This window comes from Cnephaeus nilssonii (assembly GCF_951640355.1).
Source record: "Cnephaeus nilssonii genome assembly, chromosome: X".
Lineage (NCBI taxonomy): Eukaryota > Metazoa > Chordata > Mammalia > Chiroptera > Vespertilionidae > Cnephaeus > Cnephaeus nilssonii.
In genome coordinates this window covers 2,193,388-2,210,618 of record NC_137071.1, presented here as the reverse complement: position 1 = coordinate 2,210,618, position 17,231 = coordinate 2,193,388, and the positions used below count along the sequence as shown (strand labels likewise).

The window sequence follows — 17,231 nt, the reverse complement described above, 5'->3', positions numbered from 1 at the left end:
CCTGCCACAGGGGTGATCCCATGTCCTCTTAAGTTCAGCCAATTCACTTGGCAGCAACACCCTCCCCCCCCCCCCACTTGGCACTTGGCACAGGCCACAGTGTCCCGCCTGTGCCCCAGCTTCGGGCGATGACATCAAAATTGCTCTCTGCAAGGGTTGGCTCAGTCCGGGAGGAGGCGATCCAAAGGCCACGCAGGGGAACGGAGGGTGGCAGGCTGCCCCGAGCCAGCCTTTCCAGTACAGGCTGTGACGGCAACCTGCTCACCCAGGTGCCTCTCCTCCTCACAGGTGGGCTGTCCGTGTGACCCCCAGAGGACTCTGTGACCCACTTCGTGCACATCCCTCGGGGCCACGGAGAGGTCAGGAGAAGAAACAGCGCCTTTGTCCAGCAGGTGTCCCCAGCTCCACCCAAAAGTGTTGTCATTGTTGTCAAGTGGCCCAGGGAACTGCAGAAATGACAGTCCCTTCAGAGACCTGGGCCTGCGGACCAGCAAGCCACGTGTTTGAGGGTCTTCTCCTAGAGTGATGGCCAGATTAAGAAAACCAGCAAAGTTCCTTTATTAAAAAAAAAAATTTTTTTATTGATTTCAGAGAGGAAGGAAGAGGGAGAGAGAGAGAAACATCAATGAGGAGAGAGAATCATGGATCGGCTGCCTCCTAGGCGCCCCACACTAGGGATCGAGCCTGCAACCAGGGCATGTGCCCTTGACCGGAATAGAACCATGATCTTCTGGTTCCTAGGTGGATGCTCAAGGACTGAGCCACGCCAGCCGGGCAAGCAGCAAAGTTTCCAGAACAAATGCACAGGACAAGGCAAGAGCCTCTGATAAGGGACAAGTCTGCTCAGCACACAGCTCGGTGTCACATGCCAAGTGAGAGCTGGAATGACAGTGTCATTGCCCAGCCCCCCTTTAACAGCCTTCCCATCAGCTCTGCACACTTCCCTTCCCGCTAGGAGCAGAGATGATGAACTCAGCGGCTAGGAGCTTTGTCAGAAGCGCAAGAAAACAAATCTGCTCCAAGGAAGGGGAGACACAGCCCCTAACGCTCTGCTTTCACGTTGACACGTGATTACCTCTCGTTTCAAGCAACGACACGATCGCGCTAACTTTGTTCCTGCATTTCCAAAATGACAATCTCCCTTCCTCCTCTTGACTGGATGCTCGCATCCTAAGGAATTCATTTAACTAAATGGCATTTGCTCTCGCCATTAGGCAATTATCTGCAGTTTATGCAGAATTCATTGTGTGCACTGCAAGCGATATATTTTATTTAAGCATTCTTCCCCAAACCACAAAAGTGAGGCAAATGGCCTCTTCTTTAATATAATGCCAATTCTTTCTATCTGTCTGTCTGTTTGTCTGTCAATAAATGAGCCAGCTTTTAACTCTGGATATTTAAAACCTAACAAAATAATAGAGCAATCTACCGCAATTAGATCTCTCTCATTTCTTTTATTGGCAGAACAGTTAATTTCCAGAAAGATCTGCATTTTATTACCACAAACAAAGGGTAACAACTTGTGTAATCTCTCAGATTCATTTGTCTTTTGTCGGACGTGCATTAAAAATGTAGGCTCGACAAAGTAGGAAATTGACATCTGCTTCAAATAGGAGACTGTTACAAGCAGTTGATGCAGCCACGATACCCACATCTATCTTTATAATGGAACCCTTCTTGACTCTTTACAAAACATTTAGAGAAGGAAAAGTTCAAGAAGAAATATCACAGAGTAAGAGATTGAGGGTCTCATCCGCAGAATAACAGTGAGACTTCTTATGAAATCTTGGGGTAAAGATCGAGAAAAAATACTGAAGAATAGCCCTAGCATTACAAAACAATGTTTGAAGATAATCAACTGCTTCTTCCCTCTTTGGGACACTTGAATTAGAGTAGGCAGAGCTTAGAGGGAATACTTTGAGAATCACACATACAGATGAGGTAAGGCTTTGGCATTTCTTTAAAAATATACACTCAGTGTAAATTATGATCTATGAACGCATAATAATCTGGCCATTCAGTATATATATATATATATATTATATATATATATATATATATATATATATTATATATATATATATATATATTAGAGGCCCGGTGCATGAATTCTTGCATGGGTGGGGTCCGCCCAGCCTGGCCAGGGGGAGGGGACAAGGGCGGTTGGCCGGCCTGCCTGCTGGTCGAACTCCTGGTCGAGGGGACAATTTGCATATTAACCTTTTATTCTATAGGATATACACTGAGTGGCCAGATTATTATGCATTCAGAAATCATCATAATCTGGCCACTCAGTGTATATATACTAGAGGCCTGATGCACAAAATTTGTGGAAGGGGCTTGGCCCTCGCAGCTCTGGCTTCGTCCAGAAGGTCGTCTGAAAGGATGTCCGGAAGGTTGTTCGGCTGTCTGGTCTAATTAGCACATTATACTTTTATTATTATAGATTTTTATTCATTTCAGAGAGGAAGGGAGAGGGAGAAAGAGATAGAAATATCAATGATGAGAGAATCATGGGTCGTCTGCCTCCTGCATGCCCCCTGCTGGGGATCGAGCCTGCAACCTGGGCATGTGCCCTGACCTGGAATCAAACAGTGACCTCCTGGTTCATAGTTCCATGCTCTACCACTGAGCCACACTGGCCGGGCACCATTTCTCATTTCCATGATGACAGAATCCTGCCACCCTGACTTGACTGTCTTCTGCTGTGATCAACACAGAAGGGGGCTTGCCTCTTTTCGGGTTAGGCCGTCCTGGAGATGGATGGGCCCAAAATACACTGCACATTCACCCCAGAACTGACTGGCGGATCGGAAGGGCTAACCTCCTCCCTAGTTGGGCTAAGTCGATATTGGAGGATCAAGTGGAAGTTTCCACGGCTCATGACTAATCTCCACTATTCAGGTTTCAGAATTGAATTCTGCATTAAGAAGATCCCAACCCTGTTTAATTGCCCACCATGGGAATTGCGGGCAGAAGAGGAGAACAGTGTGTCTTGTCCAATACGCACGCAGGGCTACTTTCATAGGCTCGCGGGGTGAAGGGGGGCAGAAAACCAGCGGGTTACAAAAGGAAAACACAGTCTCGAAAACGTAGAACATGGAAATCTCCCCCACACCATGCCTCTCCACAGATTCCAACTCACCTCCTCAGAATCAATCTTGCCAGCAAGTGTTTTAATATTGTCCTTGTTTTAACATTTGCCTCCATCTACAAACATCAAACCCCCAAACTTAGGAAGCATATTATTTTTGCATTAACTCTCCCCACCCCCACATACAAACATGTTGTCATTCCATTTAACTAAAGAATGGAAAAGAAATAACACAGGATGCTCTCTATTCTATAATTATTATACATATTAGTAGCCCTGCTCAGCAGAAATATTTGTGTAGTACCCACCAACCACCTTGACTGCAAGAACAACTAACAGTCATTTTTGGCATCATTGGTTTTTCATCTCTCCAAACAAACTTGGTTTTGTTGGGGTTTTTTTTACATACAAAGAACAGAGAGCTACTTCTGGATTACGATCAATCATCTAGGCCCTGGCCAGACAGCTCAGTAGTTAGAGCATCGTCCTGATATTCCAAGGTTGCAGGTTCGATCCCTGGTCAGAGCATGTACAATAATCAACCAATGGATGCATCAATAAGTGGAACAGCAAATCTCTCTCTCTCCCCACCTCTTCCTTTCTGTCTCTAAAGTCAATAATGATAAAAAGAGGACTGATCATCGATTAACTTGGGGATTTTCATCATATCAGGAATTCACACAAACTGTGTGGGTTTTATTGAGCTGGGAAAGTTCTACTGTTAATCAATAAAAGTATTCTACCTTAGAAACTTATTAAAATTCGTTTATTTAGTATTTAGCATTTACCTGTTTTAAAAGTAAGAGTCAGTAAATGTTTGAGTTACATGACTTTTTGACTTTTTTAAATCCTCACTAGAGGATGGTTTTTTAAATTGATTTTAGAGAGAGGAAAGAGAAAAATATATTTAAGAAAAAAAAGAAAAGAGAAAAAAAAAGAAGACATCTAGTCTCTTTCAAAGAGACGATGTGAGAGTGAAAAATTAAGTGCAAAGGGGCTAATTACTAGCCATGGATTCACTTTCAAGTTGTTCATTTAACTTCTACAACTAATGAGTAGAGACAGACTCCACACTGCAAACTGGGGCTCCCCAGAAACTCAGGTAATTAGAGTATCTCTTTATAATGGACATTACTCAGTAGGTAAGAAAAAACACATCAGAATGATTCTCATTATTTGGTAAAACTCATTAGAGACGAGGAAAGTACAAATAATTTCCAAAGTACTACTGTGGTGTTTGTTTTTTAATAATGCAAGGCAAACAGGTGATTTTAAATACACTAGTAGCCACATTTAAAAAAAATATATATATATATGTTTTTATTGACTTCATAGAGAGGAAGGGAGATGGAGAGGGATAGAAACATCAATGATGAGAGAGAATCATGGATCTGCTGCCTCCTGCACGCCCCCTATTGGGGATCGAGCCTGCAACCTGGGCATGCTCCCAGACCTGGAATCAGACCTTGACTTCCTTCCTGGTTCATAGGTTGGCGATCCCCACTGAGCAACATGAGCCAGGCCAAGGTACAACTGTTCTTGACATCTTAACCTTTTGCACTCGGATGTCGAGTGTGACTCGACACGGTTAGCAATAGAATAAAGGAATCGAGAAAAAAGCAAGCGAGTGCAAAGGGTTAAAACAGTCTCTGAGGATTGTGAAAATTTACTTTTCAAGGAAAAAACAAAAACAAAAACCCCCACAGATTTGAAAAAGTGACATTGATAACCTGGTTCTAAAACTTACCGTTTGATGATTGGCTCTTACACATTCAACAGCTGGCGTTAGGCCACTGTACATGTTAAAATGACACCAGGGCAAGTCTTGATTTTAATCTATGGATCAAATAGCCTAGAACCCAAATCTACCCGAGAAAAAGAAAAACCCACTGTAAGAGGAGAAGTCTGAGCTACACCTTCATAAATTCATGATCCATGTTTTTTGAAATTTTTATTTTTTTGCCAGAAATTTTTACTGTTTCGAATCAAAGTATCTAGGCCACCACAACTGAGTCTATTATATAAACCCATAACCATGTTACAAAATAGATGGCACAATGCAGTATAAAAATATCTTTCTAGCAACATGAGGGCTCCCTGCAGTGGGTCATGTTCAAGGGCAACCTGAATTTCCCAGGAGGGACCCAGGAGGCAAGCCCTTCAGCCCCCAACTGTACTTTGAAGAGGGGTGTTCTCTCCCCGCCACAACAATTCTAGGAAGGGAAGAGATTTGAGCTGCAGAGACTGGGAAACATGTGATCGTTTCCCTAGCTATGTTCCAACAATCCAAACATGAAGGTGCGGGATGCCCAAGAGATCAATTCCCCAATCTTGGCAGGTATTTTAATTCTTATAAAAATGACTCCCCACTTCTCATGATGAGCCTGTGTTCGCTGGTCACTCCATAAAACAATTCACCCCGCGGTGTGAAAGATTTGTTCCCCTTGGCCACCAATCTCTGCTCAATTGTATTAGACCAGGGCAAACTGTGCTTCCGGATTGCAAATCGATGTCACTAATTTCTCATAATTAAGAATTTCACTTAGGTTGGAGAAGAAAGCAGCGCGGACCGCTGCTGTTTTGAGAAGTGTTATGTAAGTATTCTCATACAACTGCAAACCATCAGAGCACTGTGGAAATGTGTAGTGGGTCCTCAGAAAGGTAAATGCTGAATTGCCATATGATTCAGCAATTCCGCTCCCAACTAGATCCCCAAGAAAGTGGAAAACAGGGACACAAACAGAAACTTGTACACCGGTGTCTATAGAAGCACTGTTCACAAGAGCCCCAATGATCCATTGGCAGATGAATAGATAAACAAATGTGGTATATAGCCATACAAGGGGATATTATTAATTTTTGAAAAGAAATGAAATTCTGATATGTGCTACAGCATGGATGAACCTTGAGGATAATATGCTGAGTGGAATAAGCCAGACAAAAAAGACAAACACTATATGATTTCACTTAGGTGAGTATCTAGAATAGACAGATTCATAGAGACAGAAAGTAGAATAGAGTTTACCAGGGGTTGGAGAGGGGAATAGGAAGTTATTGTTTAATGCAGTGGTCGCCAACCAGTGGTGTGCGAACTACTGGTGGTCCATGAGGTCCAAAAGGTTGGCGACCGCTGGTTTAATGGTACAGAGTTTCTGTTGGGGATGATAAGAAAAAGTTCTAGAAATGGATACTAGTGATGGCTGCTCAACATAGTGGACATACTTAATGGCACTAATTGGTACAACTAAAAATGGCTAAAAATGGCAAATTTTATGTTATATATATTTTACCAGAATTAAAAATAGGAGCTTCCACAACAATCCAAAATCTTACCCAATATTGATAAGGGGGACTTATAACCTAATAGATAGAGCACCTGAATTAATCTGAAAAGTAATCGTATTGTTTTAAATCTTAGAACACACAGGCTTATGTGAGTAGGGGGTTAAGTTTCTGATAAGTGAATAGGGAGTTAAGTTTTTCTTAAGTTTCCTTTTCAAGGCCTGTGTGAAGCGACTGGGGAGGTGACTCAGCGGTGAATCCAGCAAGCAGAACAGATGAGCGTGGTCAGGCCGACCCACCAGCAGCCAAAACATCATCTCGTCCACATCATCTCATCGCCTGATGACTAAGGACAATAGCTGACGTCTGCAGACCCCCCAGGCCTGCACGCAGCACCCCAGCCCACTCCCTTTTATCATCCTGTCCCCGGCACCTTGCTGTAAGACACCCTGTCTTGGTGGGCTGGCCTTCTCAATAAACGCCTTATATGACTCAACCCTGCCGTCATGATTGGACACAGCGACAGGCAGCCCGAGCCCAGATGGGGGTTTCCTGGTACCAATATCACCGTGAGAAATGTATGACCCGATTCATTATGGGTCATAATGAATCGGGTCATACATCCTTTGAGCAGACTTTTCGAGTAATAGGTGAGGCAGTTCCATTTCGGTGCTGACTATTTCTAGAAAGCATGCTCAATGATAGTCCTCATGGCCAACTTCTGTGGTCGCCTCAGACAATGAGTCCGGCTGGCCTGGGATTTAGGCAGGAAAACGTCGGTTCTGGCCCACGGTGACCATGCCCTATCGGGAACGGTCACTTTAAGATGGTGCTTGTCCAAGAACAAAGCAAAGCCATGTCACAAGATACAGAGAACACGGGGAACCAAGCTGTTTGTGTCAGGGCCGCCCAATGCCTATGGGTCCCTAACTGAAGTCTGTTAATTCTCCTGAGTAGAGGGTCAAACAGAGACCCCCAAGAGCCAGAGATCTTGCTGTTAAGTCGTCTATGCCGCCTACCTGATGAAGCAGTCCCGGCCATCCCGGTTCGCCGTCATCTCCCATCCATAGGGCGGAACCTGGTTCAAGCCCCAGGTCCCCGAGGGAGGTGGCCAGCCTGAAGACTTCGTCCTGTGGCTGCAAAAGAAGAACGAAAGGAAGAAAAGCATCATTGCAACGGACTCCTGCACCTTTCCTCTGAGACGCTTCTCACAACTGTGGGCTGTATCCCAGCTGACTACGTGAATATTTTGTGGCAGGTATCATGCTTTGTACTTTTCTATATAGAATCTTGTTTACTCTTTTTTTTTTTAAATCTGTCTTGCCCAAACCGGTTTGGCTCAGTGGCTAGAGCGTCGGCCTGCGGACTGAAGGGTCCCAGGTTCGATTCCGGTCAAGGGCATGTAACTTGGTTGGGGGCACATCCCAAGTAGGGGGCGTGTAGGAGGCAGCTGATCAATGTTTCTCTCTCATCAATGTTTCTAGCTCTCTATCCCTCTCCCTTCTTCTCTGTAAAAAAATCAATAAAATATATTTTAAAAAAATCTGTCTTTACTGATTTCAGAGAGGAAGGGAGAGGGAGAGAGAAACATCAATGAGGAGAGAGAAACATCAATCGGCTGCCTCCTGCACGCCCCCTACTGGGGATCAAGCTCACAACCCAGGCATGTGCCCTGACCAAGAAGCAAACCACTGAGTGACATGGGCCGGGCTAGCAAAATAGTTTTGACCTAACCTCTAAAAGGGTTTAGAGCAAGCATGTCAAACTCGCGGCCCGCGGACTGCACACAACACACAATGAATATTTTTGCGGCCCAGCCAATGTAACGGTATGTAAGAAACGTTTTAATAAAAATTTCGCAACTTAATTTTTACAATATCCTGTTACACATAATTACTAATAACGAACTACAACGTTCACTAATGACTGATGACTATAATCGTGTTGCATTCATTTCTCTTCTGCGCCTTAAGCACAGGCGCACCATTTCTCCCCACCAATACCAGCAGCGAATATTCTAGCAGCCGATGGCCACGTCATTAGTCTTGGACTGACTTGTTAGGTGTGCGCAACAGGAAATATTTCGCTTTCAGAGAACAAGAAAAATAGGTTTATTTGCATTATGCTTATTCATTTGTGCAGTTATTCAGTGTCTGGTAAGTTAATGTTCAATAAAAAATATTAATTTTTATTAAAATGTTTTATTATTATGTTAATAATTACTCACTTATTTCAGCCCTTTGTATTCAGCATGTCTCTATGGAAAAAAACCTACGTTTCTATGAAAATGGAAGCTTTTGCGGCCCACAGAAACGTAAACCTTGTTTCTTTGGCCCGTGTTAGCCTTTGAGTCTGACATGGGTGGTTTAGAGACTCACCCCGGTCCATGAACCTCAATTCAAGAAACCCCCACTTAATGACCCTGGGCTGCTCAGTTGCCACCAGTATTTTCAGCTATAGAAGGTGTGGGTGTGTGTTTCTCTTCCAATTATTACCACACACTTATCTTGCATGTGACAGATTTTTAAAGGCCCGGGTCTGATACTGGAGAGTGGTTTAAGGTATGCCAGACAACCACTGAGCCACACCGGCTGGGCTCTTGCTTGCTTTTTCAGAGGCCCTGTGAGGTGCATGTACTTATCCCGTTTTACAGATGGGGAAACAACAAATGGCTCAGCAGGACGAAGTGTTTCCTGAGGACACACAAGCTAGTTGTGAGGAAAAGTTCTGCACACTTTCCATGAGGCGAGCACTACTGAGAAAGGACGCTAGGACAGGTTGGCGCGTACTGGTAAGTGGATATCACCCCACAATACAGTAAACACACAAGTCAAAGTAAACTCCCAGTTTTACGGGTCTGGGGGTCAAACCACCCAAGCCTCAGTATCCTGAACGCCTCCCCAAAAAGGCAATTTTTCCACGCGTGTCACCGCACTGCAAGCAAGGTGCGCCACTCAGCCCTAGACAAACTCTCCACGTCACTTCCAGCCAAAATCCGTATGTTAGCTTTGACATGTGGCCTCATCAGCGACACGGAAGGAGAGGCTACAGAGAATTTGCTGCAACAGTGGCTTTCCAAGATGAAGAGGAAGGGGGCAGGGACTCCGCGTGACGAGCAGGTGGTCAGCATCCCTAACCAGAGGCCTGAGCCCCGTGGCGGGGCGCCTGCAGAAATTCCACTGACCTCTCACCGAGGCCCAAGGCTCCCACAGAGCTTGTCGATGCAAAGGAAACGAGCAGTTCCAGTTAGGGCTGAGCAATACCAGTTAGGGCTGAGCAGTACCAGTTAGGGCTGAGCAGTACCAGTTAGGGCTGAGCAATACCAGTTAGGGCTGAGCAGTACCAGTTAGGGCTGAGCAGTACCAGTTAGGGCTGAGCAATACCAGTTAGGGCTGAGTAGTACCAGTTAGGGCTGAGCAGTACCAGTTAGGGCTGAGCAGTACCAGTTAGGGCTGAGCAATACCAGTTAGGGCTGAGCAGTACCAGTTAGGGCTGAGCAGTACCAGTTAGGGCTGAACAATACCAGTTAGGGCTGAGCAATACCAGTTAGGGCTGAGCAATACCAGTTAGGGCTGAGCAGTACCAGTTAGGGCTGAGCAGTACCAGTTAGGGCTGAGCAGTACCAGTTAGGGCTGAGCAATACCAGTTAGGGCTGAACAATACCAGTTAGGGCTGAGCAGTACCAGTTAGGGCTGAACAATACCAGTTAGGGCTGAGCAGTACCAGTTAGGGCTGAACAATACCAGTTAGGGCTGAGCAATACCAGTTAGGGCTGAACAATACCAATTAGGGCTGAGCAATACTGCGCATGCCTTGGCCTTTCAGTCCAGGTGCAGTGACTCCCCGGATGGCCTGCAAGAGGCCTGGATAGCTCCCAGTTGCAGACCGGCGCCAAAGAGTGTGGGGAGGATTGGGGGGGGGGGGCGCGGGGGCGCCTGTCCAGGCCTCACCATCCACCAGTCAATACCCCGCCTCGCCTCCTAGGCCAGGCCCAACATTCACAACTTACACTATCAATGACACATCGCATGTGAACAACACCCCAAATGCGGGTGTCAACCTTTCTTTTATTATTTATTTTTATTTGTCAACCTTTTTTTAAAAAAACATTTTTTATTGATTTCAGAGAGGAAGCAAGAGGGAGAGAGAGAAACATCCATGATGAGAGAGAATCAAGGATTGGCTGCCTCCTGCACGTCCCCCACTGAGGATCGAGCCTGCCACTCAGGCCTGTGCCCTGACCGGGAACCGAACCATAACCTCCTGGTTCCTAGGTCCACGCTCAACCACTGAGCAACGCTGGTCAGGCAGGAGTGTCAACCTTTCTGTAATGAGGAGAGACTTCATTCCCCAGGCTGCAGGGTAACGCATGGCAACCCTCCCCCCCCCACACCTCATGCACCTGACCAAGACCCAGCACTACTCTCTAGAGAAACAAGCCCATTTCCTGTAAGTACTGTGCAGAGGGACTCTTTTGCATCATTTTAACCGCCTCCCTCGATCTTGAACTTCCTGTCGGTTTTCCCACATCCTTCATGACGTGTGGTGAGCGAGAGCTCACACATTGAACACGGGTCTGGCAAATTTAGAATGCACAGGCGCGGTGATTTCTTGCCCGATGACTATTAAATAACAAAGACACGGAAAGAATGTGTTTGTTCCTCTTCTTCATGCAAAAGTCAGCAGCAGCCGTTTCCCCAGGCGGTGTTTTACAAAAGGTGCTGCTTTCCTGCAGCGAGAAAACACATGAATTTCCACCCCGAGGGACCCCCGAAACCGCCAATTTCTCTGCACTAGCATGTGAATGCTTTCTAAGGCCCCACTCCCCCAAAAGAACCAGCCCGGAGGGGTATGAACACAGTATGTTCTCTATTACAAAGGCTTGAAAAGGATTCGTACAGTGTGAGGTGCCACAAAGAATATTTTTGAAAGTGAAAGGAGGCCTATGCAGAGAGCACAACAATTTATTCTGGATTATTCATTTATGTACTGTATCTGAATGTTGACCTTTCCCAGGACAGCTAACCTATTTTATATATATATCTACACTAATAAAAGAGCAACATGCTAATTGACCATACCTTCACAATGCCCACCAGCCCATCAGGAGTGAGTATGCAAATTAACCCAACAAAGATGGCAGATTAATTTTCATAGGCAGGCGCTGAGTGGCAGGGGCAGAGTGGGACGCTTGCGTTCCGCACCACCCCAGCCACTCCTGGCCTCTGGGCAGCATGGGAAGGCGGCTCTGGGCCAGAGGGAAAAGGCGGCTCCGGCCAGAGCGAAGTCAGTGCTGGCAGCCAGGGGAAGGAAGGCCCATTCTTGCACGAATCTTCGTGCATCAGGCCACTAGTATATATATGATTGATTTCAGAGAGGAAGGAAGAAGCAGAAAGAGTTAGAAACATCAATGATGAGAGAAAATAATTGATGGGCTGCCTCCTGCACACCCCCTACTGGGGATTGAGCCCGCAACCCTGGCAAGTGCCCTAGACCAGAATCAAACCTGCGATCCTGCCCTAGCTGGTTTGGCTCAGTGGATAGAGCATCAGCCTGCGGAATGAAGGGTCCAGGGTTCGATTCCAGTCAGGGGCACATGCCTGGGTTGCCGGCTTGATCCCCAGTAGGGGACGTGCAGGAGGCGGCCAGTCAATGGTTCTCTCTTATCATTGATGTTTCTATCTCTCTCTCCCTCTCCCTTCCTCCCTAAAATCAATAAAGACTATATATTTAAAAACAAACAAACAAACAAACCTGGGATCCTTCAGTCGGCAGGCCAGCGCTCTATCCACTGAGCCAACCCGGCTCGGGCTCGGCTAACTTATTGAAGACAAACACAGTACACTGTCTTTTCTCTTCTCTTTTCCTTTCTTCCCTTCTCCCAACCCTCCACTCCCAGAATCTAAATCACTAAAAGAAAGACACAGCCTTTCTAATACAATTGACATGTAAATGAAAGGACTGTAATAAGGAGCTGGAGGAAGCCTGCATTTTATTATGAGCTACATTGTGTCCTGTCCAGAATGTTCAGGAAGTTGTCAGCAACAGTCCACAGAGCTGTTTCCTTTTGTCATGAAACACCAAGTGAAGCTACTGGAAAAATCCACAAACACTAATTGAGTTAATTCAGGTCAAGGGACAGCAGTTGTTACAAAACAAAGAATTGAATAATTAAACTCAGACATGACTATACACCTGTTTGTTAATACGAAATACATGGGCCCTGGCCCTGGCCAGTGTGGGTCACTTGATTTAGCATCATCTCATGCACCAGGTCTCCGGTTGGATTCCAGATCAGGGCACATGCCCTGGTTGTGGGTTCGATGTCCAGCAGGAGGCAGCCAATGGATGTTTCTCTCTCCTTGAAGATTCTTTAGATCTCTCTCCCTCTCCCTTCTTCTCTCTCTAAAATCAATAAAAACATATTTTTTAAAAAAATACACAGGTCAGAAAGGCATGAGTAGAACTCAAATAATTCAAAGTGAGAGTAGAACAAAGGTAGCAGTGTTTGTGCATATGTAACGATAAGGGTCTGGAGAAAAAACAAGGGTGCAGGTCATAACTGGGGGGACTTGGCTGCCGCTCTATGCAGTGTGCTTACTGGAAGGCCACCCCAACAACAACATCCATCCTTGAAGCTCAGTTTACTCTCTGCTGGGAAGATGCTCCAGCAACCTTTTCCGAATCCCACCTCTATGGCTGCACCAAACTCCCCACCACTCCCAAATGCCGCCCATCCAATCACTGCTGAAGACACAGTTCTTTCTACCCAGAGGCAAAGAGGTGGCCGCTTGTAGATCAGCAGCAGGGCCAGTGCATAATAGATATAGATATAGATATAGATATAGATATAGATATAGATATAGATATAGATATCCTGCCCTAGCTGGTTTGGCTCAGTGGATAGAGCTTCGGCCTGTGGACTGAAGGGTCCCGGGTTCTATTCTGGTCGAGGGCACATGCCCAGGTTGTGGGCTTGATCTCCACTAGGAGGAGTGCAGGAGGCAGCCGATCCATGCTTCTCTCTCATCATGGCTGTTTCTCTCCCTCTCTTTTCCTCTCTGAAATCCATAACAATATTTTAAAAAATAATAGTAAAAAGAATGGGCTCTATTTTGAAGAGAGGCAAGTTGTTAACAACTCCTGACATTTATTAAGGGATTATGCGATGCCAAGCTCTGTGCTAAGGAGTCTATGTTGCCTGGCTCACAATATCCTAAGTGTTCTAAAGACTCTGCCAGATAAAGCTCTCTGTAACCCTGGAGAGATATAGGCCTCCGGGGAGCGATGCCCGCACAATGGTTTTATCCATTCTCAAAATAGAAAAAGGGTAGAAGGATCATCATCTACTTTTTCCCCCCTAGTCTGGCAAGAACGGGTTAAGACTAGCCCCAGTAACACCTCTGGAAGGTTAAGTTGCTCTCAAAGGAGAAGAAAATATTAGATACTTCTCCCCAGGAGCCAGGAATCCCAGCTGTGTGCGCAGAGGGTCAATTTCCACTGGTCTCGGCCCGGCCTCGAGATCCCTTGCAAGTCCGATGTTCTGTGACTTCAACTCGAGACCATGGCTGTGTGAGCCACTTTCAAACACTTAGCTCAGCCTTAAAAATAGCGACCTACATCGGCCGGGCTATTTCAGGCCCTCCGGAAACTCCCCAGGACTCACTGAACTGGTTGGCAACTTTGTGCTTCCCCCATCTATTCTCAGCAACAGATTGAAAGTGTCCTGACAAAAAAGATCTTGATGCGTGAAGAGAGAGCAGCTGCGAAGGGGACAGGCAAAGCTGCAGAGGGGTTAGCGTTGGGACCTTGGGTGAGCGACCCAGGGTCTCCTCCTGCGGGCACACCTCTCAGCCCTGGACCAAATCTTGAGGGCAAAACTGACCTAGCAGCAGGAAGGCTTAGAAATGACCTGTAGGCTGCTACGGTGACCTGAGTTTCCCAGGAAACGCAGCTCAGTATCAGAAAAAAGGATGCTGTAGCCCTAGCCGGTTTGGCTCAGTGGATAGAGTGTTGGCCTGAGGACTGAAGGTCCTGGGTTCGATTCCAGTCAAGGCCCTAGTGGGAGGCAACCAATCAATGTTTCTCTAACATCGATGTTTCTCTCCATCTCTCCCTCTACCTTCTACTCGCCCTAAAACTCAATGGAAAAATATCCTCGGGTGAGGATTAACAAAAACAAACAAACAAACAAAAGAAAAAAGAAAAAAGGAGGCTGCCAGGGCGAAGGAAGATAACAGTTTCCAGAGTCTGGAGTCAGATTCAAATCCTGCCATTCACTAGCTCTGTGACCCTGGATGTTAAACCCCTTCTACTACATTTTCATTACCTGGAAACTGGAATTAGTCTCACTGAGTGATTCTTTCCGGGGGTGATTTTGGCCCAGGGAGACACATGGCAATGTCTAGAGACGTTGGTGGCTGTCACAGCTAGGGGCGGGGCTCAGGGATGAGACCAGGGATGTTGCTGCACATCCTTCAATGCAGAGGATGCCCCCGAACACAGAACGATCCTGCCTCAATGACAATGTGCCCCGCTTAGCTCGTAACATAAGGAGTGTATGATTCCGAGCTCAGAATTGAACATATACTTGGTGCTTAATACACTTAAAACAAAACAGAAAAGGACTTCGCAAATTTCCACACAAAGCCTAATTATGATGGGCTAGAGGCCCGGTGCACGGATTCATGCACCGGTGGGGTCCCTCAGCCTGGCCAGCGCTCTCTCGCATTCCAGGACCCCTGCGGAGATTGGACCGAAACCGGCAGCCTGACATCCCCCGAGGGGTGTAGAGGTGAGTGAAGCCGCAGGCAGCCGGGGAGGAGCCCGAGCCCAGGCCAGGCACCACGCCGCTCCCACTCAATCCAGCCCCGTTGCGCCTGCTGCCGCTCGGTAGTGCTGCCGCGGAGGCAGGAGAGACTCCCGCCACCACAGCTGTTCTCGCCAGCCGTGAGCCCGGCTTCTGGCTGAGCGGCGCAACCACTATGGGAGCGCACTGACCACCAGGGGGAAGCTCCTGGTGGTCAGCACGTGTCATAGCGACCGGTCGAGCAGCTGACCAGTCCTAACAGTCGCTTAGGCTTTTATATATATATAGATTATATCTTTACGTCACAGAGAACGACTTCAAATCCCAGGTTGGCCACTTTAATGGCTGCACGGCTTTGGGCGAATGACTTGGTCTTTCTGGGTTTCAGTTTTTGTGTCAAATGGAAGCAACACCCAGCTCACGGCCACGATCTGCAGCTCAGTGAGATGCAGAAAGCCCCGCAGGACAGAGCTGGACTCATTCAGGACGTCCCATCAGACCACACGCTGCGTTACAAGTGGTTCTATTAGAATGAAGGTAACTTTTGTATTTGACCTCCACGTTTCAACAGCACCTCTACAGACAGGATTCCTTGGGTACTCACAGGCCTGCCTCAGTAAGCAACAAGGTGTGCGGGAAGCAACAATGAGCCTATTCTAAAGGTGAAGAAACTGAGGCTCAATGTCCAGTGGAGGCACCAGATCTCCTCCCTGGAGGGAGATGGGCCCAGCCATCCCATTGGAAGGGAGACTGTGTTTGACCGCCATTGTACTGGGGTAGAAATGGGGGGTGAGGAGGCTAGAGCCCACCCAAACTCACCCCATGCAAAGCTCCTGCTGGCATCATACAACTAGTTAGAAGCGTACCCAGGACATAAGCCTGAGGCTTCCTACTCTTAAAATCCATCTCACGTACACCAAGCATGTCAAACTCAAAGGCTGACACGGGCCACATAAACCAGGTATGCAGCCCGCAGGCCGCGAGTTTGACATGCTTGACTTACACTGTACCATAACGAGGTCTGACTTGAACTTCTGGGCTACCTTGCACACCTGGTAGTATTTCACGCCAGGAGCCAGGATGAAGCTGTATCCTCGGGAATGGGGACTGAGAAGTTCATTATCATGTCTACTTCAGGTAAGCCACATCTATTCAGGTATTCATCCCTGACCGAGAATGACAACACACACATCCAAGCAAATCACACATGACCCCAAATGTGACCCTCCTTATTTCTTTGGACTCACAGAGATTATTTTCTGAATAACCTAAGGCTATTTAGTCTTACAGATGGTGTTACAAAATGTCAAGTATTTTTTCACGTATTTTGCTCTAAATGGAGCTTGGGTTCTAGTACCCACCAAATAACAGAACTAACTTCACGCGACATGTAAGCAGATGACATTCAAGGTGGACGTGCCGTGGGGGTTCCGGCAAAGGGAGCGGAGAGGGACTGAGAAAAACGAACCAAAGATGGTTCTGGAAGAATTTAAAAAGCTCCAAGTTTGGCGGAAGCCTCGTTCCTTCGGTGACCACCTCGGTGTGCCCCATTAGGGTGGAGGGGTTCCTGTCCTTCAAGGTTCCGTGTCCCCATGAGTAACTGACTAACCAACCCAGTGTTTTGGTTGCAGCTAATGATGCTGTTGGTGCTCAGGCCTGTTCGGAATCAGGCTGCCTTCTCTTCTCTCTCAGAACATAACTTTCTCGGCCCGACCATGTGGCTCAGGGGTTAAGCGCTGACCTATGAACCAGGATTCCCGGTTGGGGCACAGGCCTGGGTTTTGGCCTCCATCCCAGTAGGGGGCGTGCAGGAGGTGGTCGATCCATGATTCTCTCTCCTCACTAATGTTTCTCTCTCTCTCTCCCTCTTCCTTCCTCTCTGAAATCAATAAAAATGTATTTGCTTTTTATTTTATTTTTTATTAATATATATATACTAGCGTTCCCGTTGCAGGAAAAATCCTGCAATAGGGTTTCCTGCTGCACTCTACCCCACCCTGCCTGCTCTCCTCCCTTGTCCCCTGCCCCGCCTTCTCTGCCAGCCCG

General features: G+C 46.8%; 1 protein-coding gene across 3 annotated transcripts in view; it reads right to left on the bottom strand.

The window, feature by feature from the left end:
* Nucleotides 1-17,231, bottom strand: part of FRMPD4 (FERM and PDZ domain containing 4) — a gene marked incomplete at both ends in the record, with an annotated part of 720,410 nt that overhangs the window by 183,671 nt on the left and 519,508 nt on the right. For all 3 annotated transcript variants that reach the window (XM_079764311.1, XM_079764309.1, XM_079764310.1), the window contains one exon: nucleotides 7,396-7,512. In XM_079764311.1, the coding sequence (XP_079620437.1) occupies nucleotides 7,396-7,512 (117 nt within the window). The remainder of the gene's footprint in view (nucleotides 1-7,395; nucleotides 7,513-17,231) is intronic.